General features: G+C 46.7%; 1 protein-coding gene across 1 annotated transcript in view; it reads left to right on the top strand.

Moving 5' to 3' along the window:
* The first annotated feature begins 2,822 nt into the window (after positions 1-2,822).
* The window catches only part of PARVA (parvin alpha), a 185,486-nt gene continuing 174,545 nt past the window's right edge, over positions 2,823-13,763 (top strand). The window contains exon 1 of the mRNA XM_066250992.1: positions 2,823-3,122. Coding sequence (XP_066107089.1) covers positions 2,876-3,122 — 247 coding nt within the window. The 5' untranslated portion in view covers positions 2,823-2,875. The remainder of the gene's footprint in view (positions 3,123-13,763) is intronic.

Consider the following 13,763-nt stretch of genomic DNA (forward strand, 5'->3'; position numbering starts at 1 on the left):
ATTTCATTGAAATGAACCCTTAAACTTTTCAATAGTCAGCATTAAAAGAACTACTTAATCTCTAAGATTCTTTGAAAGGCTTGGCTTGTGTCAACTAATCCTAAACTATTTTATCATGATCCTTAGCCAATATGAACTAAGCACTACCTCTTGAAAGACCTGCCTTAAACCAGATTCTAAACCTTACAAATATCTCTACTTTGCCCTCGCTCTTCCCCAGTTCAAGATGCTACTAAGACTCTGAAGGCAAGGCTCTCCTTAACATGATGTACAATAAACTCAGCTTTGCCTTCTCCACAGCTTCTTTTGCTGGTATTTTCCTGGAGCCAGCGTTCAACAATCAGGACTTTCCTTTGTTTTTCCTTTTAGTCTTGCCCGGTTGCTTTCAAACTTTAGTGTGCATAAAAATGACCAAGGAGGGTCATGCATGAGCAATTTAAGAGATCTCCATGTATAATTCTAACCATGCCATATTTAGGCCCTAAGCCCTACAAACAGATATTAGCAATTGGCAAAGAATAGAGAACCATTGAATATTAGAGCTGCAAGTGATTTGGTGCCCAAACATCAGTGCATAGATTAAAATCACCTGATGTAATTCCTTTTTTTAGTGAGAGACAGATGGACAGGGACAGACAGACAGGAAGGGAGAGAGAGATGAGAAGCATCAACTTGTTGCAGCACTTTAGATGTTTATCGATTGCATTCTCATACATGCCTTTAGGGGTGGCAGGGAGGGGGACTCCAGCTGAGCCAGTGACCTTGGGATCAAGCTAGCAACTTTGGGCTTCAAGCCAACGACCTTTGGGCTCAAACCAGCAACCATGGGGTCATGTCTATGATCCCACACTCAAGCCAGCAACCCTGAGTTCAAGCCAGTGAGCCCGTGCGCAAGCCGGTGAAGTTGGGGTTTCGAACCTGGGTCCTCAGTGTCCCAGACCAATGCTCTATCCACTGCACCACCTCCTGGTCAGGCACCTGATGTAATTCCTGTAAAGAAAAATACCTATCTCTTGATTTTAGTCAGATGTATTTCATCAGAATTTCTAGAGATAGGACCTGTGAATGTTTGTAACAAACTCCCTAAGGAATTGTGATGCACAGTCAGGTTTGAGAACCACTATCCTCTTCTACCACTTCATTTTGTAGATGAAGAAATTGAGACTTAGAAGCAGGAGTAAACTAGATCACATAGCTGTTGAACTGTGTTTCTCATGATTCTTTGACAAAGCTCCCAGGGCTGGAGATCAGATTTATCAGGGTGGTGGTAGGAGGGGGAAGGGGGTTGTTGTAATTTCCCCCTGCTCCTGGCTAAAAGAGTTTAGCAGTCTTCTCTGCTTTCTGTTAGATAAGCGGCACCAGCTAAAGTATAATTTTCAAAAACTGTAAAATTAGGACTTTTCAGCAAAGATAAAATGAATGCATATTCCGCTGAATCTATTGACCATCTTGTTTATTACATTTTAGTTTTTAGAAGTTGCTGCTTGTTAGTGCTCTCATTAGCTCAAGTAAAGGTAAATGGGTTATTAAAAAGCTTTAGGAACATGTCCTTGGAGGGACACACAGCTGGCCCTTTGAGGGCAAGTAGGCTCTGGGAGGAGATTCAAGGTCCAGGAAGCTACTCCCACGGTTTTTCATTTTTCAGATCACATGGCTTCTTGGGACCACTACTTTGCTCCTTTCATATGATTCTCTACTCATCAGTCTACATATGGCTAAAAATGGACACTCTGTCTTAAGTCTGCCTTATCATCAGTAACCTCAGCTTCTAACAAGTATCTCTAGCTTACTTCAGATTCTTGATTGAGACTATCTTATTGGCTGTTCTCCAGTTGAGCATTTGCAGTCCTTTGAGTCAGGTCAATCAGCTGTAGCTACTTGGAGGAAACATACTTGCTAAGGCCCTGCCCCAGAGTGTGTGTGTGTGTGTGTGTGTGTGCGCGCGCACACACACACACACACACGCACACACACGCAAAAGGGAGAGAGAGAGCCAGAGAGAGCGAGAGCGAGAGAAGAGCCCAAGTGAGAATTTAAAGTCGTCAAGCACAATAAAACGTGCCTTTTAATCTCCAGCATGAGTACTTGAAACATTGTGTCGGGGCACCCTTTATCCTAAATGAGTCTGGTTGTCACTCTGTTGCTTTTACTTAGGCCGGATGAGGTTTTATTGGCGGGGATGGGGAGTGTATTGTCTCACAGGATCTCATGATTGTACATTCCCATTCATATTTCCACCAATATTTGGGGTCCTCCTTTGCATACGCCACTGAACTGCTAAAAACAGGGATGTCTCTAAGAATAAGAAGCCTTGGCCCTGTACTCATGAACTTCAAACTTCTCAGTTTTGACTATGTTGATGAAGAGGAGGTTGGATATACCCACTTATGGCACAACTATGGATAAGTGCAGGGACAGTCGGATGTGCCCAGCCAGTGGGGCCTGAACACATTTTGGTTTACTCTTTTTCTCTCCACACTCCCTCTTAGGCACAAGACACAGGTCTATTAACAGTACAGGTAGAGAAGCTAGGGAAATGCAAGCACCTCTTCAAGCACCTGGACCAAGTTAACAGGTGGGTTCCGTTCAGCAACTACGGAACCCCGGATTTGTGCAAGGATCTGTGCTGCGTGCAAAGCCAGGGGAATTGAAGCTTTTCTCGGCTCCCAGGCTGGAGGGTCACTCATACACATAAACAGATAAGGCTGCACGTCCTGCAAGGGGTAGATCTAGGGCATCCACCCTGCTTGGGACAGCCAAGGGGCGCAGGGAGCTGGACGGCCTGGACGAGGGCGAGCGTGCAGCTCCTTGCAGGGCGGAGGGCGGCGCGAGGGAGGGAGAGAGGGAAGGGAAAGGCGAGCGTGAGCTGCCTTAAATGCTTGGAATAATTCCGCTTCCGTTTGGAAAGCCGCAGCCTCAGTCCCGCCGCGCCCGCCCAGAGCCAGCTCCGCGTCCCCACCGGTCCGCGGCTGCCCGCTCCACCGCCATGGCCACTTCTCCGCAAAAGTCGCCCTCTGTCCCCAAATCCCCTACTCCCAAGTCGCCCCCGTCCCGGAAGAAAGATGACTCCTTCTTGGGGAAACTCGGAGGGACTCTGGCCCGGAGGAAGAAAGCCAAAGAGGGTGAGTGTGGCCCGGCCGCACGAACGGCAGGGGACGGGGTCGTGGGGCCGGGGCTCCGGCCGGGTGGGGGCGCGCCGCGGGTGCCCGGCCAAGAAGGGGGCGCGGCGACGCGTGCGCGCGCTTCCCGGGAACGTCGTGGCGGGGCCAGGCGCGCCTGGCCGGCCTTCGCCATCGCCCTGCTGGTGGTCGCACGCGCGCCGCTCTCCAGGGCCTGGCGGCGCCGGGGCGGAGCAGCCCGAGCTTGGGACCTGGCATCGGCCGCTCTGGGCCGGGGACCGAGGACGCGTGACCCGAGGGCCCAGGACAGCCGGCCTGCCAGCTAGGTGGAGGCGGCGTCCTCCTGTAGGCCCCAAGTCCCCGCCCTCTGCGCGTCCAAAAGCTGGCATTTTCCAAGTTTCTGCTGAAACTTTTCTGGGCGCCTTCACTCTCACTGTTTGCTTTTTGTTAGTCTTTGAAATCAGGTCGTTTCTAGAGCTGCTGAAGTCCAGAATGCAGCCTGGCCTCTTTGGAGCTTGTCCATCCTCACGGCCCAGTGGGGCTCTGTTAATGCGTAGCTCAACATCAGATGTTTGTTGAATGAATGAGTGAAAACCTGGTTTTCCTAACTGTCCCGCCCTGTAATGATAAACTCGAACACAAGCTTAAACCCAAGGATGAGCCGCACACACTTAGCATCATGGCTGTGACCCTTCTGTGAACTCAGGAGTTGAGAGCTTTTGCAAAAACCATTTCCTTTCCTCCCCCCACTCCCCACCGCGCTGAATTGAAGGGCTTATTTTTTTTCCCCCAGGACAACTTGCCTGTAAAATATTTTGTCTCATGGACATATTTCACAAACTGGTTTTGGGTTTGGAAAATGAGGTGACAGTTCTGAAGAAGCTAGTGATAGATGCGTAGATAGAAGTTGCTTGGTTAACATTTTTTTCCGTAGCCTGCTCAGTGGTTTGGGAATAACCCTTTTGAGGGCTGTGATACTGAGATGTAAAATAAGTTTCATGTTCCCAAGTTACCTTAAAGTGTAAAAAAGAACTTTATTGTTGAGAATTACATCGACACAAAGGACTAGACTTCCATTCTTCATCCTGAAGTGAGAAGCAGCAAAACACATCCCCAAACATGTTTTTCCCAATTTGATTATTTTGGTAAACCATTGAGTAGTGTGCAGTTGGTAGCAAATCATGAAACCCTGACTTGGAAAACCCTTTTCCAGACTACCCTTCATTTTCCTACAGCACTATTGGTGTGGGCTCTTTTGTTCAAGACTGGGCAAGCCAGAATTCCTGAGGCTCATAACCTACCAGAAGAACTCTCCTCAACCTTCACCAACTCTAGAAAAGTTTATTTCACTGGAAAAGTAAAAGCTTGGTCTCTCTGTATCTACTACTGTTCTATTCGTGGAGCCAGAAGAATGAGTTTGATGGTGGCCCTTTTTTTTTCAGGTGGACTAGCCTGTTTCCTGCAGTCTTTCTCAGCAAGCCATGCATTTTCTGTTCCTATAGGTGGTCCTCACAGACATGATTTTATAGCTCACTGCCATTCTTTCCCTTCAGCTTCACTCAGGGTCCCTGCAGGAAACAAAACAGAGGGTCGAATTAGTTGGGGTTTTTTCTTGCTTTTTTTTTCAACTTAGTTGGGATTTTGAAAATAATTTAGGGAAGGAACTGTTCACAGAGGTTTGGGCAGAGTTAATGGAACCCAGAGGGATAATCAGGAACCTAGAGGCTAGCAGAAGACAGGGGGAAGTTGTGACTATCCTTATACCCAACAGGACAAGGGAAGCAAACTAGAACCCACTGAGAGCTGGTGTTCTGAAAGGGGCTGCCTGACAGGAACCGCAGCTATAGAGGGACAGAACCACTGTCCAAAATGTGGAGACAGATGGAGCAGAAAGACACAGCACACGGGAGACTCTGCATGTTCTCTCTCTTTTTGCCCTGAATCTCTCTCTCTGGTACTTTCAGTTGGCTGGACCCAGTGGGAAGTCACCAGGGCAAGGGATTCTGGGTGATGTTGGGGTCAGCTCCCTCAGGGCACAGAGCAGTGCAGAGTATAGATCATAGTGGCGGGGGCAATGGAGAATAACCAGCAGACCCTCCCAAAGCGAGCTGCCCAGAGTCAACATAGTACATTAGCAGTCCAGTGCAGCCAGCCCTGGCTAGAACACGGCTGTCCCCCTCCTTGTTCTAGCATAGACACCATGTTCTATTAATGCAGCCAAAGCTGCTTTTCTTTATTGTACCGGCTACATCACAACTGTTATCTCACAGAGCTTATTATCAGCTGATTGTGTGTGTGTGTGTGTGTGTGTGTGTGTGTGTGTGTGACAGAGTCAGAGAGAGGAACAGAGACAGACAGGCAGCAGGAAGGGAGAGAGATGAGAAGCATCCATTCTTCCTTGCAGCACCTTAGTTGTTTATTGATTACTTTCTCATATGTGCCTTGGCCGGGAGGCTACAAAAGACCGAGTGACCCCTTGCTTGAGCTGGCGATCTTGGGCTCAAGCTGGTGAGCCTTGCTCAAACCAGATGAGCCCACGCTCAAGCTTGCAACCTTGGGGACTCGAACCTGAGTCTTCTGCATTCCAGTCTGATGCTATATCCACTGTGCCACCACCTGGTCAGGCCAGTTGTATGATTATTTTTATGTTTGTTGCTCCTAAATCATTCCCTTCCCTCTCTCAGATTTACTCAATTGTGTTTTTGAAATCAAGTGCAAGATCTTTTTTTAATCCTTGTTATACTTAACTGTTAAATCCTGATTCTGTTTCAGTCTATTAGATCATTCAGGGCATGTAAATGAGTAAGTTGAAGAGCATGTGCTTCTCTTAAAGGGGCCAGCCATCACCAGCTCCAGCTGCTCGCAGTTGCACTTCACCATGAGGCCCGTCAAAGAAGGCAGTGGGGTGGGTCTGAAATGACTGCTCTTGGTAAGCAAGTGCTGGGTCTCAGTGATCGGCGCTTTACCTTCCCAGGGGCCCACTAGCCATCATTTCAGTAACAATCAGGTTAGATCTTGCTCAGGATCATGCATAATCTCTCAGCTCTGTGCTTTGCAGAAATTGCCTTCTTCCACTTTACCTCTAGTGTTCGGGAACCTCCTATTCTTCATGATTCCTCAAGATTACTGATGTTGGTCTATCCACAAATTGTTTCAATGTTTTGACATAGAATTCTCCTGGCCCAAGAACTACCATTCATTCATTTGATACCTGTTATGTCCCACTGTAGGATACAAAGCTTGGAAGGACATAATTCATGTTCATTAGATATTTAGGTCAATAATTTTATATAAAAATATGTCTTCTAAGAATACTTACTAGCTACGTTATAGGATAACTAAAGTCTCATAGGAATACATTAAGCTGGTCATCATTCCAGTGTTTTCATAAGAAAAAGAAAAAAGCATTAGAGAGGTAGTAGATAATAGAGGTTAAAAGCATGGATTTTGGACCTGACCAGGTGGTGGCACAGTGGATAGAGCATCGGCCTGGTTTGCTGAGGACCCAAGTTTGAAACCCTGATGTTGCCAACTTGAGCGCGGGATCATAGACATGACCCCATGGTTGCTGGCTTGAGCAAGGGGTCTCTGGCTCAGCTAGAGCCCCCAGGTCAAGGTGCACATGAGAAAGCTATCAATGACAACTGAAGTGCTGCAATGAAGAATTGATGCTTCTCTCTCCCTTTCTCTCTCTTTTTCTCTTTCTTGCATGCACGTGCTAAAAATAAAAAGCATGGTCTTTGGGACTAGACACTTTTGGGTTTCATTTCTTATCTGGCTCCTTATTTATTGCTGTGATTTAGGACAAATTCCTTAATCCCTTGAAGCCTTTGTTTTGTTTATCTATAAAGTGTGAAAATTCCTTCCTTACATGGAGGTTGTGAGATTGCATGAGGTAATATGTATAAATGGCACAAATAATAGTAGCTATTAAAACTGACAGCTCAGTTTCACACAGCTGCTCACTATGTTTTCTGCACTGCCTGCTCTGTGCCTTAAGGGAGCTGACCCCTACATCACCAAGAATTCCTTGCTCTGCTGGCTTCCTACTGGGTTCAAGACTATTGAAATAGTCTTTTCATTATGGATGGCAGAAGATTCTACAGGTTCTGCAAATAGCCTAGTAGCCCATGATTATATGAAGCCCATGTAAGCACTTTGGAAATTAGGAATCTTTCCTTGCAAGTCAGAGCATTCAGTTTCTGAAATGTCACATTTCCTTTTATTTATTTTTTATTAAGTGAGAGGCAGGGAGGCAGAGACAGACTCTTATATGCACCCTGACTGGAATCTACCTGGCAAGCCCCCTACTGAGCAAAGCTCTACCCATCTGGGGCTGCTGTTCTATTGCTTGGCAACCGAGTTATTTTAGTACCTGAGGTGAGGCCATGGAGCCATCCTCAGCGCCCAGGGCCAACTTGCTCAAACCATTGGAACCATGGCCATGAGAGAAGAGAGGCGGGGGTGGAGAAACAGATGGTCCCTTCTCCTGTGTTCCCTGACCAGGACCAGGAATTGAACCTGGGACTTCCACATGCTGGGCCAATGCTCTACCACTAAGCCAACAGGCCAAAGCCTGAAATGTCACAATTTAGCATTTAAAAATATCTGGGCCTTGTCTAGTGAGTTATAGCTAAAAGGCTTTTGTTTTTTTCTGTAGATATTCTCTTTGGAGTTTCCCATCCCTCCTTATGCCATGTGTGTCCTCCTGTGTAGGTTCTTAGACTAGCCTTTCAGAGCCCACTTGCCAAAGGGCTACATTTCATTTTTCTTCCTCAAGACTTGCTCTTTCCAGGAACGCATCTTGAGAGGTGCCTGCCAGCTACAGGTGCCCTTAATTAGGTCAGCAGCAATGGTTATTCCTATCCTTTACCCATTTATTTATTATCCTTAGAGTTTTACATTGTCTGTTGTCTAAACTGTTTAATGAGTGCTTTACTTTACAATTCTTATAATAATCCTAGGGCTTATCACTCTGGTTCTAGTTGGTTGTCCAGTATAACGGGGAAATCCCAAAACTCTGCAATGTATTTATGGTTTCCAGAGTGAGCAGAACCCTCAGCATGGCTGAGCTGTTCTTTTCTTCTAATCAGCTTGCATTCTCATTTTCCAAAGGACCTTCTTAGACCCTCACCACTCAAGCTCTTCCCCAGACCTTGGGACAGAAAACTGAATACCAGGTATTAGCTTATTCAATTTACCTTTAGTTCACCCCTCCACACATACCCACACATACGCCCACACATCTTCTTTCTCGCTCCCTTCCTGCCCTAGTCCCTTCCATGGAAGTTCCTTCTCCACTTACTCATTGACCTTTCAGTTCCCCTTTCTCCCAGACTTGGCATAGCCAGATACCTTTTTCTCATATCCTCAGCCCTTTCATACTGCCTGTTCCCCTAACATTCTGTAAATATGCTTGAGTCTTTTCCATTTGAAAAAAATATCCTGCTATTCATCAGAGATCTTGAAAGAGTTGTATGTACTGACTTCCCCTTTTGTATCTCCTAGTCACTCCGTGACCCACTATACCCATTCTATCAGCAGTTATTTGAGTGCCTAGCATATGCCAGGTACTGTGCTAGATGCTGGGAAGTGGCAAGGAAAAAAACATACAAAGATCCCTGCCCTCATGGAGCTTACCTTCTAGTAGGGGAGACAGGTACTAAAGAGATGGATTTGTAAAATATGTGCATTTTATGTGAGTGGTGATAGTGCTATAAGAGTGAAATAATGAAGGAAAAAGGAAAGTGGAGTGGTGTGGGATGAGGGCTGGTAGGCAGTTTGAAATAGGATGGTTAGAGAAGACCTCACAAAGAAGGTTTTATGTGAGTAAAGACCTGAAGGAAGTGATAAGAGAGCCATAGGTATACCTTGGAGACAGAGGGACTTACAAATTCAAAGGCCCTGGGGCAGGAGTGGACCTGGTGTGTTGAGGACCAGCAAGGAGGTCCCTCTCACTAGAGGAGAGAGTGAACACAACTGTGGAAGGTGGTATGGTCTCAGGAACAATTAGGGTGGGGCAGGTTGTGTAGGACCCTGGAGGCCATTGTAAGACGAGGGCCTTTAGTCAGAGTGAAATGGGCATGTTTTGGAGGGTTTTGCATAAAGAAATAATATGATTGTCCTTCTGTTTTAACAGGGTCACTCTGATAATGTTAAGTGACTGAGGGGACCGGGGTTGAAGCAGGGAGGTGAGTTAGGAGGCTGCTGTGATGACACAGATGAGAAACAGCGGTGGCCTCGAGCTGAGTGGTAGCTGTTGAGGGGGTTAAGCATAGAATTCTGGATCTAGTTGGAAGATACAGCAGATAGGATTTACTGAAAGATTGGATGGAAGATGAGAGAGTAGAATCAAGATGAGTCCTAATTTTGCTTTGAACAGCAAGAAAGATGGAACTGATTTTACCTGTGATGGAGAATTCTGCAGAAGAGCTGGTCTGGGGCTAAAGAGCGGGAGCCCAGTTTTGGCACTGTTTAGTTAGACGTCCCCACTGGACTTCCTGGTGGCGGTGTGCTCGCAGTTGGTTCCAGGAGTCTAGTTCAGGGAAGAGGTCTGGGTTGGGATACAGCAGTGTGTAGATGTATTTAAACCCTTGAGACTCAATGGGATCATCAAGGATAGGAGTGTGGATGAAAAGTAGAACAGGTCCAACGGCTTTCACCACTTAGAAGCTGGGAGATGAGAAGGGACCAGCGAAAAGGAGGCTGGAAAGTATGTGAGAGGAGAAAAACAGGGAGTGTGGAGTCGTGGAAGCCACCTGGAGAGTCCAGTTTGTCCCCACTATTCACGCCTCACTGACCAAGGTCTCCAAAGCCACCCTCTCCTTTCCAATCCTGATTCCACTTGAGCTCTTGGTGGCATTTGACATGATTCAATTTTGTCTTTTTCTTAAAATTATCTTCTCCCTCGATCTTAATCCGCACTGAATTTGCTCCCTGTGTCTGCCATGACTCTTTTTTTAAAAAGTTTTTAAAAAAATGTATTGATTTGAGAGAAAGAGGGAGTGAGATCGTAGTTGCTTGACTTTCGTTGTTTACTGTTTGCTTCCTGTATGTGCCTTGACCAGGCAAGCCCAGGGTTTTGAACTGACAACCTCAGTGTTCCAGGTTGATGCTCCATCCACTGCGCCACCATAGGCTAGGCTCCCACAACTCTTTTTCAGATTTCTTCTCTGGATTTTTTTTTTCCTGAAGCTGGAAACGGGGAGAGACAGTCAGACAGACTCCCGCATGCGCCCGACCGGGATCCACCCGGCACACCCACCAGGGGGCGACGCTCTGCCGGGGCGTCGCTCTGTTGCAACCAGAGCCACTCTAGCGCCTGGGGCAGAGGCCAAGGAGCCATCCCCAGCACCTGGGCCATCCCTGCTCCAATGAAGCCTCGCTGCGGGAGGGGAAGAGAGAGACAGAGAGGAAGGAGAGGGGGAAGGGTGGAGAAGCAGATGGGTGCCTCTCCTGTGTGCCCTGGCCAGGAATCGAACCTGGGACTTCTACACGCCAGGCTGACGCTCTACCACTGAGCCAACTGGCCAGGGCCTTCTCTGGCTTTTCTTACCTGTTTGCCCCTCTGTAGCATTCCCTGGGGTTCTGACTTCACCTGTTTTGCTGTTTCCTTTTCCCCTGTGTATCTATCTCCTCTGCTGTCATAGCTTCAGTGACCATCTACCCATTGATAGTTCTCAAATCCAGATCTTCGCATATAGTCCCGCTCCATAACTTTCCGCCGTCTCCCGGGTGTGTCACAGGATCCTCAAGCTCAACATGCCCTGGATAGACTTATTTGCCCCACTTGCCCAAATCTGCCTCGACTCCTCCACTTTCACCAGCTGCCTAAGGTGGAAATGCTGTGGTCACCCTCTGCTTCAGAGGTCAGTGAGTTTTTCTTAAAGGGCAGATACTAAATGGGTATTTAAGACTTTACTTGAGCCTGACCAGGTGGTGGCACAGTGGATAGAGCGTCGGGCTGGAATGTGGAGGACCCAGGTTCGAGACCCCAAGGTCACCAGCTTGAGCGCGGGCTCATCTGGTTTGAGCAAAGCTCATCAGCTTGGACCCAAGGTCACTGGCTCGAGCAAGGGGTCACTCGGTCTGCTATAGCCCCCTGGTCAAGGCACATATGAGAAAGCAATCAATGAACAACTAAGGAACCACAACGAAGAATTGATGTTTCTCATCTCCCTCCCTCCCTGTCTGTCCCTCTCTCTGACTCTCTCTCTCTGTCTCTGCCACACACACACACACAAAAATGATAATAATAATAATAAATAAAAAGACTTTACTTGACTTGGGATGGTGAACACACAATACAGTGTATAGATGATGTGTTGTAGAATTATGCACCTGAAACCTGTATCATTTTGTTAACCAGTGTCACCCCAATAAATTCAATAAGAAGGAGGAAAAAAGACTTGGCTGACCCTCTAGCCTCTACTCAGCTCTGCTCACATTTTCATGGACAATAGGTAAATGAACAAGCATGGTTGCATTCCAATAAATGCAGTATGGACACTGAAATTTAAATTTCAGATCATTTTTACGTGTCCTAAAAGATTCTTGTTCTTTATTTTTTCCAGCTACTTAAAAAGGTAAAGCCCATGAAAAAAAAAAAAAAAAGGTAAAGCCCATGGCCAGTAGTTTGTCCACCCCTGCTCCCGTTCTTCCTCACACCCAGTCATCTCATAGAACTTGCTAATGCTGCCTTCTAAGCATCACCGCCTTAATTCAGGCCTCATCGGTGCTCTTTGTCCTCTTTGAGATTGTATGTTTTAAAAAAATTTACTGTCTTTATTTTCTACCTGAAATATCCACCTACTAGTCTCCCTATCTCTGGCCCTTTCTGGTTCAGTCCATCTTTCATTCTTTTGCCAATATGTTGGGGCAGGGGGTTGGTTTTTGTTTTAACACAAAGATAGTATCTCCCAGGGCAGACTTCTTAGCAAGGCTTTCAAGACCTTCACTCATTAGTCTAATCTCTTTTATTTCCCTTCCAACAAACCTCCATTTTAACCACATCAAACCACTTTTCATTCTCCAAATGCATCATGTTTTTCAAGGTATTAAACTTTACACCTGCTGTTCTATATTTCTGGAATGAATGGAATGTCTTTCCTTCTCTATACACCAAACTCCTATTTGGTCAATACGACCCAACTGAGATATCCCCTTCTGCTTGATGCCATCTATAGCTCTCCAAGGAGGACCAGGATGCTTCCTTCTCTGTGGCCCCACCTACCTTGTCCATGTATCTGTGGTAGCATTAGACACATTGTATTGCAGCCATTTGTGTGTGTGTGTCTCACACTGTGGTGAAGTCTCTCCCCCCATAGCCCTCCTGCCTCCTGTAATATTTAACACATAGCAATATTGGAAATTCTATGGAATGAGTTTCCCCATATTTACCTTAGTGAAAATAGCCCACCACTAACTGGTTGTATAACCTTAGACAAGTCTCTTCCCCTTTGACCATTTCTTTTAGAGAGAGGAGAGAGAGAAAGGCAGGGGGGAGGAGAGTGAAGCATCAACTCATTGCTCGTTGTGTGTGCCTTGACTGGGCAAGCCCGGAGTTTCCAACCTGCAACCTCAGCATTCCAGGTCCACTGCGCCACCACAGGACTGGCCCCTCGGCCCATTTCTGACCTCGTGGACTAGGCTGTATAACCTCTTAGGGCCCTTGCCACTCTGGTGTTCTATGATTCCTACACTCTCGTTTTGCCAGGCTTCTCTCAAATTCCGTTTTATTGTCTGTGTAGGGTGGTCTGGGAGTGACATCATCACAAAGACCTCTTTCTTTCCTCCACTAATGAAGGCACCTCCATGTCGGGAGCAGGAGATGGAAACCGGGATAAGTGGGCTGCGGCCCAAGGACACCTCCATATTAGGAGTCGGTCTCCTTGTCTCATGGAATATCTCTATTTGGTTAACAAGTGCAGTTTGTAATTATGTTTTAGCCATTAGTACAGGGGAAGGGTTGAGCTCCTCGTGTAAACATTTGTCAGCATCAAAAATCTCTCCTCACGGTCAGGGGGGGAAAAAAAGCACATTGCAGAAAGCTCTACAACAATTTCAAGACCAAGAGACTTTTCAAAATGAAATTAAGAAATTAGAAGACTTTAAAAAGTTGTAAACATCCTGTTAAATTTTCAATATGTTCTGTAGCCTGAAATCAGTAAGAAATCCAAATAGGGCTTGGCCTGACGCCCAGAGACCCGAGGACAAAGAAGCCCGTCTGGCTCCGTCCCCACCCGTCCCCACCCGCACCCTTCCCTTTCGTTTTCTGCAGGAGCCGGGGGGGGGGGGGGGGGGGGGGGGGGGGGCGGTGGGGGGGCGGTGTGTGCAGCTCACACACTGGTGTCCCGGGTGCCAGCTCAGCACCAGGGTTTTACCAGGTGCCCTCACAATGTTTTTGTTTTTTTTAAAATTATTTTATTTACCTATGGATATTTAGAGGAGAGAGGAAGAGAGTGAGAGAGAGAAACATCAATTTGTTGAGTCTACGCTTAAACCCTACTGAACTGCCAGCCAAGGCTAAAATGGTTCTAAACTAACTGCTTGATAATCATCAGTGGGCATTTTCTTACTACTGAGGGAGTGTCTAGATTATTTCAAATTGTGTTCTAACCTTAGATGATGTTTTTCGTCCCTTGA

Source organism: Saccopteryx bilineata, chromosome 1, assembly GCF_036850765.1.
Source record: "Saccopteryx bilineata isolate mSacBil1 chromosome 1, mSacBil1_pri_phased_curated, whole genome shotgun sequence".
Taxonomy (NCBI): Eukaryota; Metazoa; Chordata; class Mammalia; order Chiroptera; family Emballonuridae; genus Saccopteryx; species Saccopteryx bilineata.